Raw genomic sequence first — 19,308 nt, forward strand, 5'->3', positions numbered from 1 at the left:
GATACGTGCCAATGGTCTTTCGCGACGTACAGTGTTGATTTTGCTCACAAAATGAGTGGACGGCATTTTCAAATCAGCGAAGTGTTTGTTCTGTTTTGTCTTGTTCAACGATCACGATAAGTGGATGAAAACGATCAAGCGAAACCCTCTAAGGCTAGATCATAAAATGGATGGCCCATGGAAACGTCTCGTGAGGTGAGTGGTGAGGGTGGCCAGGGAAGCCTCTGACAAGGAAGATATGGGTCCCTCTAAATGTCTGTCGGAGCAGATTGAACTGAAGCCCTCGTTTGTATCTCGTTTGCTGCTCGATTTTTAGTTGGCCTCCCAAACGGTGTTAATTCTGTAAATGTAATAGGTAACAAAAAATATTCGTCAAAGAAATCATTTATTTTTCGTTAATGATGGCCATGAGTTAACTAAAATCATCAAGCATGATGATGATTACGACTGCTGACCCAAGACCAAAGCCTGATTCTGACGATACCAGATTACCCAGTGTTAATGAAGACGCAGAACTAAGACAGTTACGAGCGATATTAGAGACTACAATTGGAAATTATCTATATATGTATTGAAACATTCTCTCAGTTCAATAATATTATCTGAGCTAATAACATTCAGTGTGGAGAAATTGCACACCCCTAACACCGACATTTAATAACTCAGAGGGTATTAAATGTCTGATTTGAAGCTTTCGTGACTGCAGGAATTACTCTTTGGTTCTTTCGGTAAAGTCACGTAGAAAGAAAATACATTAAATCATAGAATACGACGTTTCGATTGCAACACAAGCAATCGTCATCAGGTAAGAATGAATGAGAAAACAAACATAGCCAACAAAATATAATGCAATACAACACAGAGAGTCGGCTAACACAACAGTCAACACCCTACCTGGTTGATTCCGTAACCTTAAATTAAATGTCTGAATTGTTGAGTCCACCAGACTAAGAGAATGACTGCCTGAAATTCCACAGGTTGTGTTCAACAAGACTAAGACGACAACTTAAATATAAACTACTGAATTTCGATTTAAAGCTTTCGTGACTGCAGGGATTCATCTTCTTGGTTCTTTCGGTAAAGTCACGTGTCTGAAAGTCACGTGACTTTCCGACAGACCTGTTCTTCACCAGAGGACGGCTGCTTGCGTTGTGGCCGAAACGTCGTGAGAATTATTTTATTATGTTTTATTTTTATTATTTTATTATTTCCCTATAAACTACTGATTAAATTAACACTGGCAGCAGGCTACATTACACTCAGTGAAGACCACACGTCCCCCTAGCCTACAAGGCCTGCTGGTTGTTACTAATAAACTGTACAATAACAAATAAAACATTTGGTTACTGGCTTCTGTGATATTAACAGAGCAGATTCAATGTTTGACTGCTTTAGTCGATGAGACTTTGAGAAAAGCTCAACGACATCTGCTAAGTCCTGACTAAAAGTCCGCAGGTTGGCATCAACTCGACGAAGACCACGACTACATTGTTTTGTGAACACGCCGACCAAATTAACAGTTGTACACACAGAGATTTCCGCAGAAAGTGCAGCACGTGACTATGCAGGCTGCGTGACCTGCAACCACACATTTGTGGCAAAACAGCGCACAATGGCATCGTTACCTCACCAGCTTACACCCCCCACCCACGGCCCATCCTGGCTCCTCCCCCCTCCCCTTAACCAGTATATAAGGTCGTGTTTCTTAGAGCTCTCTTTACTTGATACAGTAATTTTGCTGTGACGGTTCCACCTGAAGACGGAAGCTTGTGTTGCCTCCGAAACGTCGTGATTTAATTAAAATGTTTTTTCATTTAATTTTTTTACCTACGTGACTTTACCGAAAAAACCAGAGTATGAATCCTTGCAGTCACGAAAACTTCAAATCTGGAATTAATGGCATCGTCGTGTGCTTCTCCCCCATTGGCAGACTGAGGCGACAGCAGACGGACTCACTCTTTGGGAAGAAGCGGAGTGGAGGACGCTACGAACCCAGCGAAGGTGGAGCTGCAGGGAGCGAGGAGGATGATGGAAGTTCCAGCTGACGGCATGACTTGGAGGAGAGGCGGGTGGGGGGAGCACGGTGATGTTAAATTTCGATTTAAAGCTTTCGTGACTGCAGGGATTCATCTTCTTGGTTCTTTCGGTAAAATCACGTAGAAGGGAAGTAATAAAATAATAAAAATAAAACATAATAAAATATTATATTATTTTATATTATATTTATTTATTATGTTATATTTTTATAGAAGGGAAGTAATACAATAATAAAAATAAAACATAATAAAATAATATAATATAAAATAATATAATAATATTTTATTATGTTTTATTTTTATTATTTTATTACTTCCCTTCTACGTGACTTTACCGAAAGAACCAAGAACACGATGATGTTGTTGGGTGCTTCGTTTTGCTGTCCTTTCCCCGCACCTCCGATTAACACGGCTACGTACGGCGCGTAAGAAGTCCTACATACATATATGTGTGGGTAGCAGAAAGTAGCGAGGAAAGCTAAAGCCAGGGAACTGTTGAAGAAATATTTGAGGTCACCCGCAAAACACACTCCATGTTAGAGTCTCAGATTACACTGGTCAACACACTTTTTCTGGCATAAGGTATTCCAACGGTTTTAAGGTAATTTTGGGGTGCTGATTCCAAATTTGGCATCAGTTTTTGTCTATCACATCAGATATCAAATATTGCATTTTCAATAAAAACTGCAGAATAAAAATATTAAATAAATGTGGATATCTGCATAAAATGATATTATAAACACACTATCCTAAAAATACAGCACCATATTTTAACACTAAAGCAGTCACTGACTCGCAACATCTTGCAATCATAAGTGACAGAGTTAATTTCGGGTAAAATCAATGAAAATGGGGTATGCCGATAGCATAAAATGAGATGTGATAGGGCAAATCTGAGATCAGATTTGTAATCGGCACCCTGAAATTAGTCTAAAAGAGCTGCAAAATTCCAGGCCAGAAATTTTTTTTTTTGACCAGTGATATAAACTCAACAACATCAACCAGAAGAACATGATCCAGCAATATGCTGTTAAGCTTAAGTACTCTTTACTTTATTCACAAGGTACAAAACTTGAAATTAGAATTTCCTAGGGCTGCGACGATACAATGTTTATCATATCCCTTCGGGGGTAATGCTAAGATTGAAAGTGCTGATCACTACTCTGAAACGTGGCTTTACTGAAGGCCCCCCATTAATGCAGAGCCCCTCGTGTGGGCAGCGCTGTTGCTGTCTTGTTCACAACGAATCTGGAGGACAAACGATGGCATTTGCTGCGAGCATTTGCAACGGGTACACAGCGTCAATTGGATAGTGGCTCACCTCCACCCTTCTATTACGCGCCACTTTTGCATACACACGGAGGGCGAAGCGATTAAAACGACGTTTCGGCGTGCAGGTTGAACCTTTGGACCAAGCGACTGGACCACACACAACTTGACGTGTCAAGTCGTTGCATTTGTTTGCAAAACCTGTCGCATTCCAAACCATTTTTGTATTTTTCTGACGCGTGGCACGTAATCTAAAATACACACTTGTTGGTGTTAATAGCATTGCAGTCCTACGATACCGCATTTCTAATCTCGCTTCACTGTCAAATTAGTATCGGAAGAATTTTATTTGTAGGCATACACCCAGAGAGATAATCTTACAGGGATTATCGTACAAACACTCCAGATGCACATCACTGTTTATACTTTATAGTTCTGCTACGTTGTATTTATCACAACTCAGAATAACAATGATGAACATTTAACGACTGTTGAGATTTCTATTCTCGGATCCCTCAAGAATAAATGTTTCTGTTGCGCACAATCTATATCGTGTGGTGTGCTTATTGCTTCCATAAAAAAGCATTAAAAAGTACTGACACAATCATTACAATCTATCCATTCGCTATCATGGTACACCTTGTTTGAAAACATTTAATGTGCAAGATACAACGTATCATGTTGCAATCTCTCCATAAAGACAAAAACACTTTATATCGATTGTTTTGAATGTGCTGCCATGTATATTGAGTTAAATGATGCTTGTCAACGATATTATACGGTCACCATAAAAAAAAACCCAGGTTGCATGGCAGCAGAGATCTCAATAAGCAAGGTTATGAGGAAATCTGGGCCATCCAATTATTTAAGTAAATCGATTACTCTACCGATTGTCAGTTGGATTACCCGACTAACCAGATATCAAAAAAATAATTAGGGGGGAAATGTTTACCTCTTATGCCAGGTGTGCCTCTGGATGGGAGGTAATGGGGGGCGGTGGCAGGACTTGATTTGCCATCGCGAGCCGTGCTCGGCGTGGCTGCTAAGGGCAGCCCCCATATTTAAAAGGAGCCCAACTCATCGAACGTCAAAAAAATTGTTCGTCGATTCACTCAACTCAAGTTGTGAGTTCGAATCTCGGACAGGGTTGAGTCGGCCCATCGTCTCTTGCAAGTTGGTGGGGCAGTGGTTTGCACGAGTTTGTGTTCAGTTTGTTGTCCTTCCCCCGCACATACGATGAGCGCGGTTGGCTACGTGCGGCGCGAAAGAAGTTCAGCATACACACAGGATAAAGTGATTGTTTGCCTGTTGGCCACAGCGAGACCTCCAGTCTTGTTGAAGAGAGATGAACATTCCATCTCTGTGCCAGCGCCAGAAATCTGCAATGAGAGGTCCAGCAGCGGGAAGCCCTGACCCTCGAAGGGGAGGGTATGGTGCCAAGAGCTCACGGCGGCCACTGCCAAAGCGCTCCGTCGCTTTGGAGACCTCACAATGGTTTGGGGCAAGGTCCGGCATCTTCTGTGGGGGCCTCAGGCCAGGAGGTGATTGATTACCACCTCGCACCACAGCTGCGCCCTCTTCGCTTCACGTTCAGACCTTCTGTCTGAATGGGGGCGTAAGTTACCGAGACCTGCAATAACATGGGTCTCACGGCGTGGCCATTGGTAAGGAGGTGGTTCTGCCAGCTCAGGCCTTCACTGCAGGCCATCCACTTGGAGGATTTTACGGCTTTCATTTGGCTTTATTTCTGCCTCTGGTGTCAATTCTGGGGTTAGGCTCCCACCTCTTGCGGAGTAGCTCGACTCACCAAGTGAAAAAAACATTTAAAAAATCGTTTTACTCTACCAGGTAAGGCCCACTGAGCTGTACAGCTCTTTTTCAGAAGTGACCTGGCCACAAATGATAGCCCAACTAAATGGCTTATTATGTGTAAATGTATAGCAGCCAAATACTATAAACGCCTGTTGATTATAAATGTGGAGGGGAAAACTGGAGGACCCGGAGAAAACGCCACGACCACGGTAAGAGCATTCAAACTCCAAATATAACTGCGTCAGGGTTGGGATCGAACCCACGACCTGTATACCAGGCAAGGTAGTTAACATCTCGCCACCATGGCTTCCCAGTTCCTTGTGGAGGGGTTTCAATGAGGCGGTTTTCTGTTCTCAAGGTTAGGGCGTCTGCAATTTCTGCCTTCCACGTGAATGTTTGGGTGGGGGTAAGGCTGATAGATGTCCTCTCCGATCTTGTCACGCATGTTTTTGGGGCAATTTCCTAGATACGCCCCCTGATGAGGTCAGAGGTCGCTCCTTAAGACTTGCGTCTGCTCCTTAACATCTTGGTGGCCCCTACATTTCAGTCCGCCCCCCCCACCCCTCGGCTACCTGCTCACACAAGTTACCGGCTTTCAAAAGGTTTTTTTTTATTGCCATCACGTCGGCAAGGAGGAGGGGTAGCGAGCCCCAGTCCCTGATGGCCATCCCCCCCTCCTCCCCTTCGCGGCGATCACCAGGGAGCGTCCCGTCCTTCGCACATCCCCTCTGTTCGACCCGAAGAGTTCGTCACAATTCCACGTGAACCAGTGGAGCATTGTTTCCCTCTTTCCGCCTGCCTCCTTTCCGCTCCCCTAAAAAAAAGCACCATTTAGGGCCTTTGTCCTTCCATCTAAATCGTTCTTTAAGCCAGCGCATATCTGACCCAGCTGTCCTTCCCTTCTTCTGGTGGTCCTCGTTACGGAGGTCTGGCAATGTGTACAGGAGGCTTACGCCGTCAACGGGGGGCCCGGTCCTCCGCCGACCCGGTGTAATCCCCATTCTACGCGCGCGGTGGCCACCTCCTAAGCCAGCAGGGCCGGGGTGCCTCTGACTGAGATATGTACGGCAGCGGTTTGGAGCTCGCCTCCTTCACATTCACTGTGCTATTGTCGTCTTGGCAGCTTGGTGGCCAGGGTGTAAAGCCTCTCGGTGGCCGTGTCGCAGTAAAACTGCTCCCTTTGTGGGTTTTTTTTTCCTCATTTAGAGCCGCGGTTTCTTTTTTTTGCCCTCATTTTTAATTTTCACTCGGTTATTACTCGTTCATCTCTTCATAACAGTGGCGTGTGGCGGTGGCCACTGGTGAAAACGAGGCTTAACATGAGTTTTAGTGGCGGTATGGAATTTTCACTGCGGACTCAGGACTGCAAATGGATGCAAGCGCCACACATTTCGAGTGTGGTCACGTGGACACTTTGGCTGTAGGAAATTGTAAATTATGTTTAAGAAACATTTAGGCAGGAGACCGTGGCAAAACACCTACATTTATAAGTTAGCATCTGAAATGTATAATTTAAGGGGCAGGATTATAGTGCAAGGTATGCTGCGATAGCACATTATCAGCTTAGGAAAAGAGAGGTTAGGCCAAGGTCAAAGGTCAGTGATCCTTGGTAAATTCGGTTAGGCTAGTGGATTCAAGGCAATATTGGATGCACTATTCCTTTCTAAATCAGTCCATTATACCACAATTGTGATTGAATGGAGGCTTATTCTATTTGGATGCATTTCCCATATAAGACAAAGAAAACCACCCTTAAGAGAAGGCTGATACTTGATCGTGAAAGTAAGCATTGACGAATGTCCGTTGTCGGTCCCCAAAGAGCATTTGTGCCATTGTGAAGTCTTCATCAAAGGGACCCTCCTGTTTATTTCATATCCAGTGGCCAATTAAATGCCTTGCTGCCAATTCAATAGATGCAGTTATTATGCTCGGTGGTGATGGGATTTCTAGTCTCCCCTGTGCTCGGCTTGAGGCACACCTTCCATAAAACATGGCTTCCCATAAAATCGAAAAATTTTAATACAAATTTTATTTATTTGTATTTACCACTTACCTTTCTTACGCTATTCGTTGCGCACGGTTGCACTTTATTTTTGCGCGCGAGTTCCAATTTACTTTGTTTGGTCGGTGTTAGCCGCTGAGATCGTGATGGTTTTCTTTTCTCATTCCTATTGGCTATATGCCCCCTGTATCGTACCCGTTCTATTGTAATGTGCACTGGTGCCTACTTGACTGAGGGCCGTATTGGCACGTAAAATTATTGATTGATTGACACCTCACGCCCACGTGGGTGCACGACTGATGAACGAGTCACTCTCCAATGGCTCTGTTTTTGGGGGCTCCCCCTTTCCGCTCAGTGACGGGGTACAAATATAGGCCTCCATCGAGGCCGACATCATATCGATCAAGGCAACGTTTATTTTGTAATTTCTGAGGGTATTTTTTTTATTTTTTAGAGAAAGCAGGCCTTTTCGCCCGCTTTCTCTAAGCCCCACTAATTTAATTGTGTTTGCCGATTCAAGCCGAGTTATAATAGAATGATTCACGGCTGTGTATGGGTTGTTTTTTTGCTTACGGTTGCACTGTATGGATCTCGTATGCCAAGGTTAATGTGCATGTTGTTTCAGCATGATGTCCGATGTTCCCCTCCACATGCATGGGAGCTGCTGCAGGACCTGCCGTATCTATCATGCGTAAAACACGCAATGCAACTGGAAAACACATCGTAGATCAATGCAGTGATGGTCAAACACACTTGTTTTGGGTCGAACGTTACATATGGTTAGAAAAAAGAGGCGATTGGCAAATACGTTGGTTCAAGTTGAGCAATAGGTGCTGGGAGGCATGTCGCAAAACAATACTTGTGAAAATTCAATTTCCAAAATGCCTACTGAAACAGCACACCGTGCATAGATAATACAACTCGGTAATAGCATTCTCAGGTGATGGAGCTTTTTATGACTTCGGACTTTTAATAAGTTTAAAGCACGTTGCATTGAACACAGGCAGTCCGTTTTTTTAGACTTCTAATGGATAAAAAAACTATAACTACTGCACGATAAAATTGCTGCCGCAACAAAAGTCAAAATTGCTTCCATGAACAAAGAATAGTTTTTTTAAAAAATACATCACGTAAGCGAGACTATCAAAAGCCAATTAAACCAATAATAATGCCAAGGTCTTCATAGGATAATGATGTTCCAGGCCATTGACAGATTCATCTGTGTGTGAACGCTCACCATACGGAGATATAGCACCACACACACAGGGACAAACAACGATTACAATTCATAACAAGCTCTGTAGGATTCTTACAACGCACTTGAATTGTATAATGAAAATGTTTGACTCATCTGGTGGACTCCAAACACACAGTGTCAAGGATAAGCGACATACAACCAAAAATATTTTATTCGCTTAAAATTGCAACAGAAATTTTCCAGCTGCAACGGTTTGGCCGTGTCACGAGGGAGAGGTTGGACCAGCGGCAGCCTCAAGAAAACAGAACTTCGTTCAGGGAGTGGTCAGAGGAAGAAGATAGGAAGACAGAAGAAGATGTGATTCCAAAAACAGTCAAGCAGTGGACTGGCGCATCACTCCCCGAGCTGCGACCCCACCAAGTTCCAAGAGCACACGTGTTGGAGGGGACTGACGGCTAAGGGGCCGTCCATAAATGAAGTCACGCACCTGGTGGGGGGGGGGGGGTCAGACATTTGTGACGATGTGTGGCGAGAGGGGGGGGGGGTGAGAAATGTGACGTCACATCAAAATGCGCGACTTTAAAAAAATATAGACAACACGTTCTACTTAATTAAATAGACTTTTTAATAAATGTTTTCTCCTACAACATCAGAGTGCAGCGCCACATTAAATACGCACTACAATGGCAATAGTTAAAAGCGATTTGAAGCATGTTTTATTTTATTTGGGGGGGGGGGGGGGGGCAGAGCTTTGTGACGTCATATTTGAGGGGGGGTCTGACTTTTTGTGACGCCGTGTGACGAGGGGGGGGGGGGTCAAAAATCGTCCAAAGTCGCGTGATGTCATTTATGGACGGCCCCTATGTCGTTCTGAAGGGCACCCCAACAATCGAATTGGTCACGGGATTATCAAGTAAATATATCTTCATGAGCACGTATATTGCTGTGGTGGCACAAGCTGGCAGCACACTGCATTATTCACCTGGTGGGCTTTCGTTCGAATTTTGGATATGGCTCACACGAGAGATAGTAGTACGGAGTTAGACTGATGGCCTTAATCTAAGTTGTATTGTTGTTGTTTGACTTGCATCCCACTGGGATTTTTGCACACAACGTTGGTGTACGGTGCTTTTTTCAGGAATTTTTGCTGTTTTTTTTCCTGGATTTTCTGTTTGCACTTAGTCACATTCATTTTCATTTATTTGGTATAGCCCTGTGAGGCATGCGGCTCTTAAGTCGGGTGCAACCGCAACAAACAAAATATGAACACAGAACATCTTAAAGCGACGACGCATAACAGAAACATCCTGGAATAAACCAACAAATATTCCAAAACATGTTTTATTAAAACGCTGTGTGCTAAAATCCCAATGTGGTGCAAGTCAACAATACAAACCATAAGACAATTTAGATTAACCATATGTTTTCGAATCACCAAAATAAGGCTATAAAAACAATGTAACAACAGTAATCATAGGAAGTGTGATTCAAATTTAGCAATAAACGATATACATAACATGTACGACCAAACTTGCAGCCATAGCTCTGGCAGCATGACACTCCCAGTGTATGATGTGTGAGTGAGTCAGTGGTAGTGTGAGTGAGTGTATGATGTGTGAGTCAGCGTATGATGTGTGAGTCAGTGGTAGTGTGAGTGAGTGTATGATGTGTGAGTGAGTCAGTGGTAGTGTGAGTGAGTGTATGATGTGTGAGTCAGCATATGATGTGTGAGTCAGTGGTAGTGTGAGTGAGTGTATGATGTGTGAGTGAGCGTATGATGTGTGAGTCAGCGTATGATGAGTGAATCAGTGTATGATGTGTGAGTGAGTCAGTGGTAGTGTGAGTGAGTGTATGATGTGTGAGTCCGCGTATGATGTGTGAGTCCGTGGTAGTGTGAGTGAGTGTATGATGTGTGAGTGAGTCAGTGGTAGTGTGAGTGAGTGTATGATGTGTGAGTCAGCGTATGATGTGTGAGTCAGTGGTAGTGTGAGTGAGTGAGTGAGTGTATGATGTGTGAGTGAGTGTATGATGTGTGAGTCAGCGTATGATGAGTGAATCAGTGTATGATGTGTGAGTGAGTCAGCGGTAGTGTGAGTGTATGATGTGTGAGTCAGTGTATGATGTGTGAGTCAGCGTATGATGAGTGGTAGTGTGAGTCAGTGTATGATGTGTGAGTCAGTGTATGATGTGTGAGTCAGCGTATGATGAGTGAGGCAGTGTATGATGTGTGAGTGAGTCAGTGGTAGTGTGAGTGAGTGTATGATGTTTGAGTGAGTCAGTGGTAGTGTGAGTGAGTGTATGATGTGTGAGTCAGTGTATGATGTGTGAGTCAGCGTATGATGAGTGAGGCAGTGTATGATGTGTGAGTGAGTCAGTGGTAGTGTGAGTGAGTGTATGATGTGTGAGTGAGTCAGCGGTAGTGTGAGTGAGTGTATGATGTGTGAGTCAGTGTATGATGTGTGAGTCAGCGTATGATGAGTGAGGCAGTGTATGATGTGTGAGTGAGTCAGTGGTAGTGTGAGTGAGTGTATGATGTGTGAGTGAGTCAGTGGTAGTGTGAGTGAGTGTATGATGTGTGAGTCAGTGTATGATGTGTGAGTCAGCGTATGATGAGTGAGGCAGTGTATGATGTGTGAGTGAGTCAGTGGTAGTGTGAGTGAGTGTATGATGTGTGAGTGAGTCAGCGGTAGTGTGAGTGAGTGTATGATGTGTGAGTCAGTGTATGATGTGTGAGTCAGCGTATGATGAGTGAGGCAGTGTATGATGTGTGAGTGAGTCAGTGGTAGTGTGAGTCAGTGTATGATGTGTGAGTCAGTGTATGATGTGTGAGTCAGCGTATGATGAGTGAGGCAGTGTATGATGTGTGAGTGAGTCAGTGGTAGTGTGAGTGAGTGTATGATGTGTGAGTGAGTCAGCGGTAGTGTGAGTGAGTGTATGATGTGTGAGTCAGTGTATGATGTGTGAGTCAGCGTATGATGAGTGAGGCAGTGTATGATGTGTGAGTGAGTCAGTGGTAGTGTGAGTGAGTGTATGATGTGTGAGTGAGTCAGCGGTAGTGTGAGTGAGTGTATGATGTGTGAGTGAGTCACTGTATGATGTGTGAGTAAGTCAGTGATAGTGTGAGTGAGTGTATGATGTGTGAGTGAGTCAGTGTATGATGTGTGAGTGAGTCAGTGGTTGTATGAGTGAGTGTATGATGTATGAGTGAGTAAGCGTGTGGTGAGTGAGTCAGTGTATGATGTGTGAGTAAGTCAGTGTATGATGTGTGAGTGAGTCAGTGGTAGTGTGAATGAGTGTATGATGAGTGAGTCGGTGTATGATGTGTGAGTGAGTTGGTGGTTGTATGAGTGAGTGTATGATGTGTGAGTAAGTCAGTGGTTGTATGAGTGAGTGTATGATGTGTGAGTGAGTTAGTGGTTGTATGAGTCAGTGTATGATGTGTGAGTGAGTCGGTGTATGATGTGTGAGTGAGTTAGTGGTTGTATGAGTGAGTGTATGATGTGTGAGTGAGTTAGTGGTTGTATGAGTGAGTGTATGATGTGTGAGTAAGTCAGTGTATGATGTGTGAGTGAGTCAGTGTCGGCCCCCTCTCGCCAACCACAAACGGCCCCGCCAGCCACTACTGGGCAGAGGTCGCAAACGGGTTTTGATTCCTTACCCGTACCCATGCCGCACCAGGGTCGCAAACGGGTACCCGTACCCGGCCGTACCCTACCCGTACCCGGCCGGGTATGGGGTAGGGTACGGGTATCGGGTACCTGATTGCGACCTCTGGAATGAAGCCATGTTGCAGGCGCGGGTGGGTTGATTCTAGGAACTTGAATTGTGAGAAGAGACAAGACGTTGTGAAATGAGTGACAAACGGTTACTCACCAGTGACTCACGGCCTACCCGTACCTGTACCCGGCCGCACCAGGGTCGCAAACGGGTACCCGGCCGGGTATGGGTAGCCGGGTATCGGGTAGGGTACGGGTATCGGGTACCTGGTTGCGACCTCTGCTACTGGGAGCGCGTGCCTCAGGCGGCCATCTTGCTCAGGGCAGCAGTGGATGGAGCACGGCTCTCCCTCAGGGCAGCACCGGACGGAGCACAACTTTGCCTCAGGGCAGCAGTGGAGAGAGTGGGTCTGGTTCTCTCAAGCCAGCAGTGGAGAGCACGGGGCACCCTCAGGGCAGCAGTAGACGGAGCACGGCTCTGCCTCAGGGCAGCAGTGGAGAGAGCGCGGCTCTGCCGCAGGGCAGCAGTCACTTTAAGATGTTTTCTTGTAAATTTTTCGTTTTTTGTTTATTGCGGTTGCACCCCATTCAAGAGCCAAATGGCTCACAGGGCTATACCAAATAAATGAACTTGAACTTGAATCTCAACTGGCCTCGATGTCCATCTAAACCCCACCCCCTCTATCAACCCACGCTGACCAGGGTGGTGAAGTATAGTAAAAAAAACAATAACTGGCAAGGCATGGGAAGGCCCTCAATTAAGCAGTGGGCTGACAGAGAACTGTCATTATTTATTGTTATACTCCTTGAGCATCAATCGACAGCTTAAAAACTGTTTCTAATTGACTTTTCTTCAAACACCATATCAAGCAGTTTGAGCCATATTCAAGGGCCATGAAAGATATAAAAACTACCTCTAGCACACATGTACAACTGCTTCCATAGATGTCAATTTTGGCACAATATTATTTAACCACGTGGTTAAACAAAGCAAGTTGCTTAATTGAAAATTCTTTAATATTTGATATTGCAATAATGAAACAGCAATATAGTGTATGTGTGGGCGGTTGGGGGAGAATTATGTAACATTACTCTATACTGGTGGAATAATTACATCTTTTGCTATGTGGTTGGTAATATCATATGTACAGTATATATTTGTATTAATCGTGAACATTTCTGAGCCAAAGTTCTTTCCGATGCATTGTCGTGGACGATGCCTGGCATTTTGTGGCTACTGCTGGGAGCTTCGTTGGGGGAATGAACGGCACGCGGCACAACCAGAGAACGCAGCTGAGAGCTATGCAAAACAATTATGAAAACCTGCGTAGTAGTCCTAGCCAGTTCTAGATTTGAAGCTTTCGTGACTGCAAGGATTCATACTCTTAGGTTTTTTCGGTAAAGTCACGTAGGTAAAAAAATTAAAATTATAATAAAAAATAAAATAATAATACATTTAAATAAATCTATTAAATCACGACGTTTCGGAGGCAACACAAGTCTCTGTCTTCAGGTGGGACCGTCACTGCTAACTGTGACGGTCCCACCTGAAACTAACTGTGACGGTCCCACCTGAAGACAGAGACTTGTGTTGCCTCCGAAACGTCGTGATTTAATTGATTTATTTTCATTTATTATTATTTTATTTTTATTATAATTTTTATTTTTTTACCTACGTGACTTTACCGAAAAAACCTAAGAGTATGAGTCCTAGCCAGTGTTGTTTCAAGGAACCTGAACACGTTCCCTAGATGTTGGCTCACAGGCCCCATGTATAAACCTGGATTTTACCCACAGCACATGGGTAAAACATGCAAGACAAAGCATTAACACAGGGTTGAGGCAAGCGCTGTTAGCGAGCACCTACGAAGGCCGGAACGACACACGAGGGGGTGGGTAGCCAACACCACGCCCAGCCGCCTTTGTCTCCCCAGTGGCGATGTTTACACATCGCACCAGGTACTCATTTGAGGCCGTGTCGACCTAGGGGAGGCCCATAACCTGTTCAGATAATCGTCAGTGGTGTTTGCCGTGAGCTGAAATCAAACTCGAGTCGCCGGTTTCGTAGCACAGCACGCTAACCGCTACACTTCCACATATACAAATGTACACACACACATATTTGATCATGTTTATCCTTGTTGTAAGTATACTTTCGCAGAAGTATATCAACTTTACTTTAATAGGCAGTCAATGCATTGCAAAAACCGTATTGGCACAAACTAAAAAAGTGCTGTTATTGTTAGTCTCTACCACTGTACCCATTTTGATTGCGCAATTGTTGTGTGTATATATATTTCAATAGGCACCTTTAGTTCGGTGTGTGTTATCCGATGAATCATAAACATGAACCTCATCATGTGAACATTTCGCCAAACTGCACCCGGATTTTGGTCGCCCTGCGTCGCTTGAGTCGGGAAGAAAGCGCCGAGCTACGGATGATGTCGTGCTAAGGAGAGCCTGGTCACACAATCACGGGGTTTTCAAGAAACACGACTAAACGTTTCATGAAACGCGGCTAACACAGTCGCATGGGTTTGCCTACCATGTGGGGGGGAGGAGGTGGAGGAGGAAAGCAACGTTTTTGTTTGCGGTGAAGAACGGTGAGAGTGGCGGGCACAGCAACGGGCGGGGGGGGGGACATCCTTGTTCATGAAAGGCCGCCCGGTTCCACCGATGCCGAGCACCTACTAATGGGCCACGTCAGTGCACGATAATTGTGGAGTGCTTCGACCCCGGCTTACTCATGAATTATGAACGGGCGCGTGCGTGCGCGCGCGCTGAAGGCGAGGGGGGCCACCGGGAATGGAACGAGAGGAACCGCTCGCCAGAGGTCGCAACCGGGTACCCGATACCCGTACCCTACCCGATAGCCGGCTACCCGTACCCGTTTGCGACCCTGGTGCGGCCGGGTACGGGTAGGCCGTGAGTCACTGGTGAGTAACTGTTTGTCACTCATTTTCCAACGTCTTGTCTCTATTCACAATTCAAGTTCCAAGAATCAACCCACCCGCTCCTGCAACATGGCTTCATCCCAGAGGTCGCAATCAGGTACCCGATACCCGTACCCTACCCGTACCCGGCCGTACCCGGCCGGGTACGGGTAGGGTACGGGTACGGCCGGGTACGGGTACCCGTTTGCGACCCTGGTGCGGCCGGGTACGGTTAAGGAATCAAAACCCGTTTGCGACCTCTGCCGCTCGCCACTCTGTCCGTGGCGCCAATTTCCCGACGGCGCGTTGCTGTTTCACGTTTCTCGCAATGGCAGTCCGAAGCGTTCCTGCCCGCAGTCAAAGGTGGCGCGAGACGGCGTTCTCGTAGGTTTATGCTCCTTTTTTGGGGGGTTTGTGCGCGCAAATGAAGCGTTTACGCTAAAGGTAATTGGCGTAACCTTTGCCAACGGGCAGAGCGCGCTGATAACGTGCAGCAGAGATTCATTACCGCTAATGTACTCGGCGTTATGCGTTTACGGGGCACATGAATAAATTGCGCGGACTTTTCGGCGAACATGAAATGACCGGCTTCATACCCTCCCTGGTCTTCTACGAGACACCAAAAATAAACGAAATTCAAGCGGCTGGCCTTGCCTTGCAGCGGACCCGCACACACACGTCACATTATCCCCGAGTCCAGATGATATTAAAATGATGGCAAATTGTATTTGTGAATATTTTCAACGTCATTTTGTTGTTGTTGCTGCTGCAGCATTTAGCCAAGGGGGGGGGGGGGGGTGAGTGGTGTTGTTCTCGGGGGACCTGTTCCCATGAGCTCCGACTCAATGCTCTTGTGTGACTGCATAAGCTCTGCATGCCTCTGCGCTCGCTGCACGGTTGGGGCTGCAATCGAAATGTAAAACGAGATGCGTGCCTATCGCAGCACACACTGTACCAACCTCTCGTGCGCTGTGCCAGCCTGAATTGATATTCGCTTATATAACTTGACCAACATTCTGTTGAAGCTATCAGTGGGGCAGTCAGAGTGATTGCTTTGGGGGCATGGTGTCTCTTGATTTGAGGAGGAGCGAGGGACGCGTGGCGATGGCTTTGTGCGAAAGCGGCTGCAGGTGTGTGTGGGATTAGATCAGCGAGGGACCACGAGGGATTCGACTCATGAGCACGCCGTGCTAATTATTTTGGGGAAAAAAACCAAGGGTGTGACTCAATAAAAGGCCCCGCCGCGGGCAGCCGCGGGAGGGGGTGGGGATTCCATTCCGCTCTGCGCCCTGCTCGATGCGTGAAGGGTGTGTATGATGGGAAGTTCTTTTTGCTGCATGCTCCGTGCATTTGCTGTAGGGGAGAGTGGTAAGGGTACTGGTTGTTACAAAAGGATCCCCTGTTCGGGTCACGTGTTTCTCCGGTGTTTCCTGTTCTGTTTGGCTGTTCAAGGCAGCGGACTTGCCCATGATTGTGGCACGAATGAAAATTTAAATCGATGCGGCTGCTGTGCTGGAGATGTGAGTGCCGACCACGGGGGAAACCCCTACTCGTCCACGGCCCAGGAGGCAGCCGTTTTGGAGTCCAGCCTGGGGGTGATAACCACTTGCTGGTCGGTGGGCGCGATCGACTGGGGTTCTGCAGTGGAAAGCTGGTCCATTCGCCAGTGGATCCGTCTCCGCAACCATCGTTTTTGGAGCCGAGAGTGGGACATCACGGGGAACAACACCCGCTGCTGCCGTGAAGGGAATGCCTCGTGAGGACTGTGCATGGGCGTCGACAGCTGGGAACATGTGTGGGGAGGTAGCGAGGTGATCCTCTCGAGGTGGTGCTGGGAACGTTTTTTTTGTTTGGTCCGTTGCAGAGCCGGGTGATCTATTTCGTGCAATGCCTTCGGGGGGGTTGCTCGGCAACTTTCTCCCACCGGCGTTTGTGGTGGAGGAAATCTGTGAAGCCGTGGGTCGTCGGGTTGTGCGACCGTTTGTTGTGCTGTTGTGAGGGCCATTTGGGTTGATATAATTGCTCATGATGTGTGTATTTCTCAGAAGTAGCAAGCATGTTACCATTTGACAATTTAAAACTTGTATAAAAATTTTAAATTCGAAGTAAACACTATAAATCTGGTGTATACCAGCAATGGTCTTTGTTTTATATTGCGCACACGGTCATTTGGGCATCGCGTGAAACAGGGGCCCCATCATAATATAAGCCACAGTGGTGCTAGCTAGGGTTACGGGTATAGACTGAAACCCTCTAAAGCATGTCCCAAAAGGACGCACTGTTGCAGTCTTATTCTAGATTTGAAGCTTTCGTGACTGCAAGGATTCATATTCTTAGGTTTTTTTCGGTAAAGTCACGTAGGTAAAAAAAAAATAATTAATAAAAGTTAAATAAAACAAATTAAAAAATTCACGACGTTTCGGAAGCAACACAGCTGTCGTGGCTGTGACGGTTCCACCTGAAGAGACGGAGGCTTGTGTTGCTTCCGAAACGTCGTAAAAAAATTTTAATTTGTTTCATTTTACTTTTATTAATTTAAGTGTTTTACCTGTTGCAGTCTGTATACATTGGTATTGGGGAGACGGAGCAGTGTAATGCCCACACCAGCCTCTCGTGTGCTCGGCCAGCCTGAATTGATATTCGCTTACATAACTTGCCCAACATGTTAAAGCTATTGGGGGTATCGTTGTCTTTTGTGTATTGGCTCCTGTCTGGTATATAATAGAACATTCAAAGCGCATGTTTGTCTATCACACAAACTAGAATTCACCTATGTTTTATTTTACCAGGTAAGGCCCATTGAATTATGTCGCTCTTTTTCAGAAAGACCTGGACATAAATAATAGCTAGTTCAACGAAGCGGCTTCTCAGGTGGAAATTTATAGTAAAAAAAATCCACGTGACCACTGAACGTGTAAGCTCTAAATATACAGGCCTCGGGGTTGGGATTGAACCCATGGCCCCCTGTATGCTAGGTCAGGTAGTTAAGGGTTTGGCAGTGCCCATCTCCACTGGAAGTGCCGAGCAAGGCTTTATACTGTTTGGTTTTTTTCGTTAAAGTCACGTAGGTAAAAAATAAAAAACAAATGAATTAAATCATGACGTTTCGGAGGCAACACAAGCTTCTGTTTTCAGGTGGCACCGTTACCGCAAAATTACAGTGACTTTACCGAAATAATCAAAGGGTATGGACCCTTGCAGTCACGAAAACTTTAAATCTAGAAGCAAGGCTTTGTAGAAATGTCACATTCTGCAGTGGAAACTACATGCCCCATACTACAAGCACTGTTCAGATCCCACAAGATGATAGACATTTTATTGATCCAGGACGGATGATGGGCTGAATCATTCCTCACCTGCAATTTCAACTCAACTGGAAGTCGATGTTCTCAGAACCACAGCAATGAAGACATTAAATATTAAGACCCTAAATGCAAAATGACACGAATGCACAACCAATGCAAATATTTCCCAGCTCAAGCCTTTGTCTCGGGTGGCTTGTAAATATGCATTATGAATTGTAATTAACCATTATCAGAGGAGCTGTTAAGTCTGCTGTCCCATTTGCTAATGTGCTGATGATTTAAGAGACATCTGCATGCTTTACAAACGCGTTGTGGAAGCCAATTTTTCACAATAAATATGTAGTGACATCAGGGATGTCGCTGTATGGTTCCGGCCCAGAAGGGTCGTGCTGTTCAATGTTCCTACATCGTGGACAGCACCGTGTGGGTGGCTGTGTGTAATACCAGCCCTAACGGGGCTTGGTGAGCACTAGGATAGTGCGGGCACCACGCACCGCGTGTGGTGGGGGCTCCCACGAGGTGCGAGTAGGTGAGCGTCAGCCCAGGGGCAGTGTTGCCCTGGGTTATGGCACTCTGGTTGACCCCGTAGACACGTGATCTGGAGTGTCCACACAGGGGCCACAGGTGGGGGGGCTAGTTGGTGATCACGTGTCTGGGGAGAGCTCTTGAGATGGATCGAGAGGGAACGAGAAAGCTCGAGAAGGTGGGTGGGGCCGAGGATGGAGCGGCCCCGACCGTAGGGGGATATAAGGCGGGTCCCTCAGAGAGACTGGGATCGCTACATTCTACAAGCTGGAAGCTCAACATCTACAAGCTGGAAGCTCAACGCCTACAAGCGGGGGACGCTCTACGTCTCAAGCTGAAAGCTATTCGTCTTACGAGGCAACCACGTGGTCGCAGACCCAAGTGAGGGTCTGACCCCTCGTAGCAGTAACTCCTCTGTATAGCGTAGTTAGCTGGGTGGTCACCACCCTAGGTAGTATCTGGTAAAGGGGCAGTTACCCTTTTGTGTTATGGTGTTACAAAACACGTTCCTT

General features: G+C 46.0%; 1 protein-coding gene across 3 annotated transcripts in view; it reads left to right on the forward strand.

The window, feature by feature from the left end:
- The window catches only part of LOC144936736 (coiled-coil domain-containing protein 102A-like), a 115,756-nt gene extending 113,494 nt beyond the window's left edge, over nucleotides 1-2,262 (forward strand). For all 3 annotated transcript variants that reach the window (XM_078863864.1, XM_078863865.1, XM_078863866.1), the window contains one exon: nucleotides 1,931-2,262. In XM_078863864.1, coding sequence (XP_078719990.1) covers nucleotides 1,931-2,045 — 115 coding nt within the window. In that variant the 3' untranslated portion in view covers nucleotides 2,046-2,262. The remainder of the gene's footprint in view (nucleotides 1-1,930) is intronic.
- The last annotated feature ends 17,046 nt before the right edge of the window (nucleotides 2,263-19,308 follow it).

This window comes from Lampetra fluviatilis, chromosome 17 (genome assembly GCF_964198595.1).
Source record: "Lampetra fluviatilis chromosome 17, kcLamFluv1.1, whole genome shotgun sequence".
Taxonomy (NCBI): Eukaryota; Metazoa; Chordata; class Hyperoartia; order Petromyzontiformes; family Petromyzontidae; genus Lampetra; species Lampetra fluviatilis.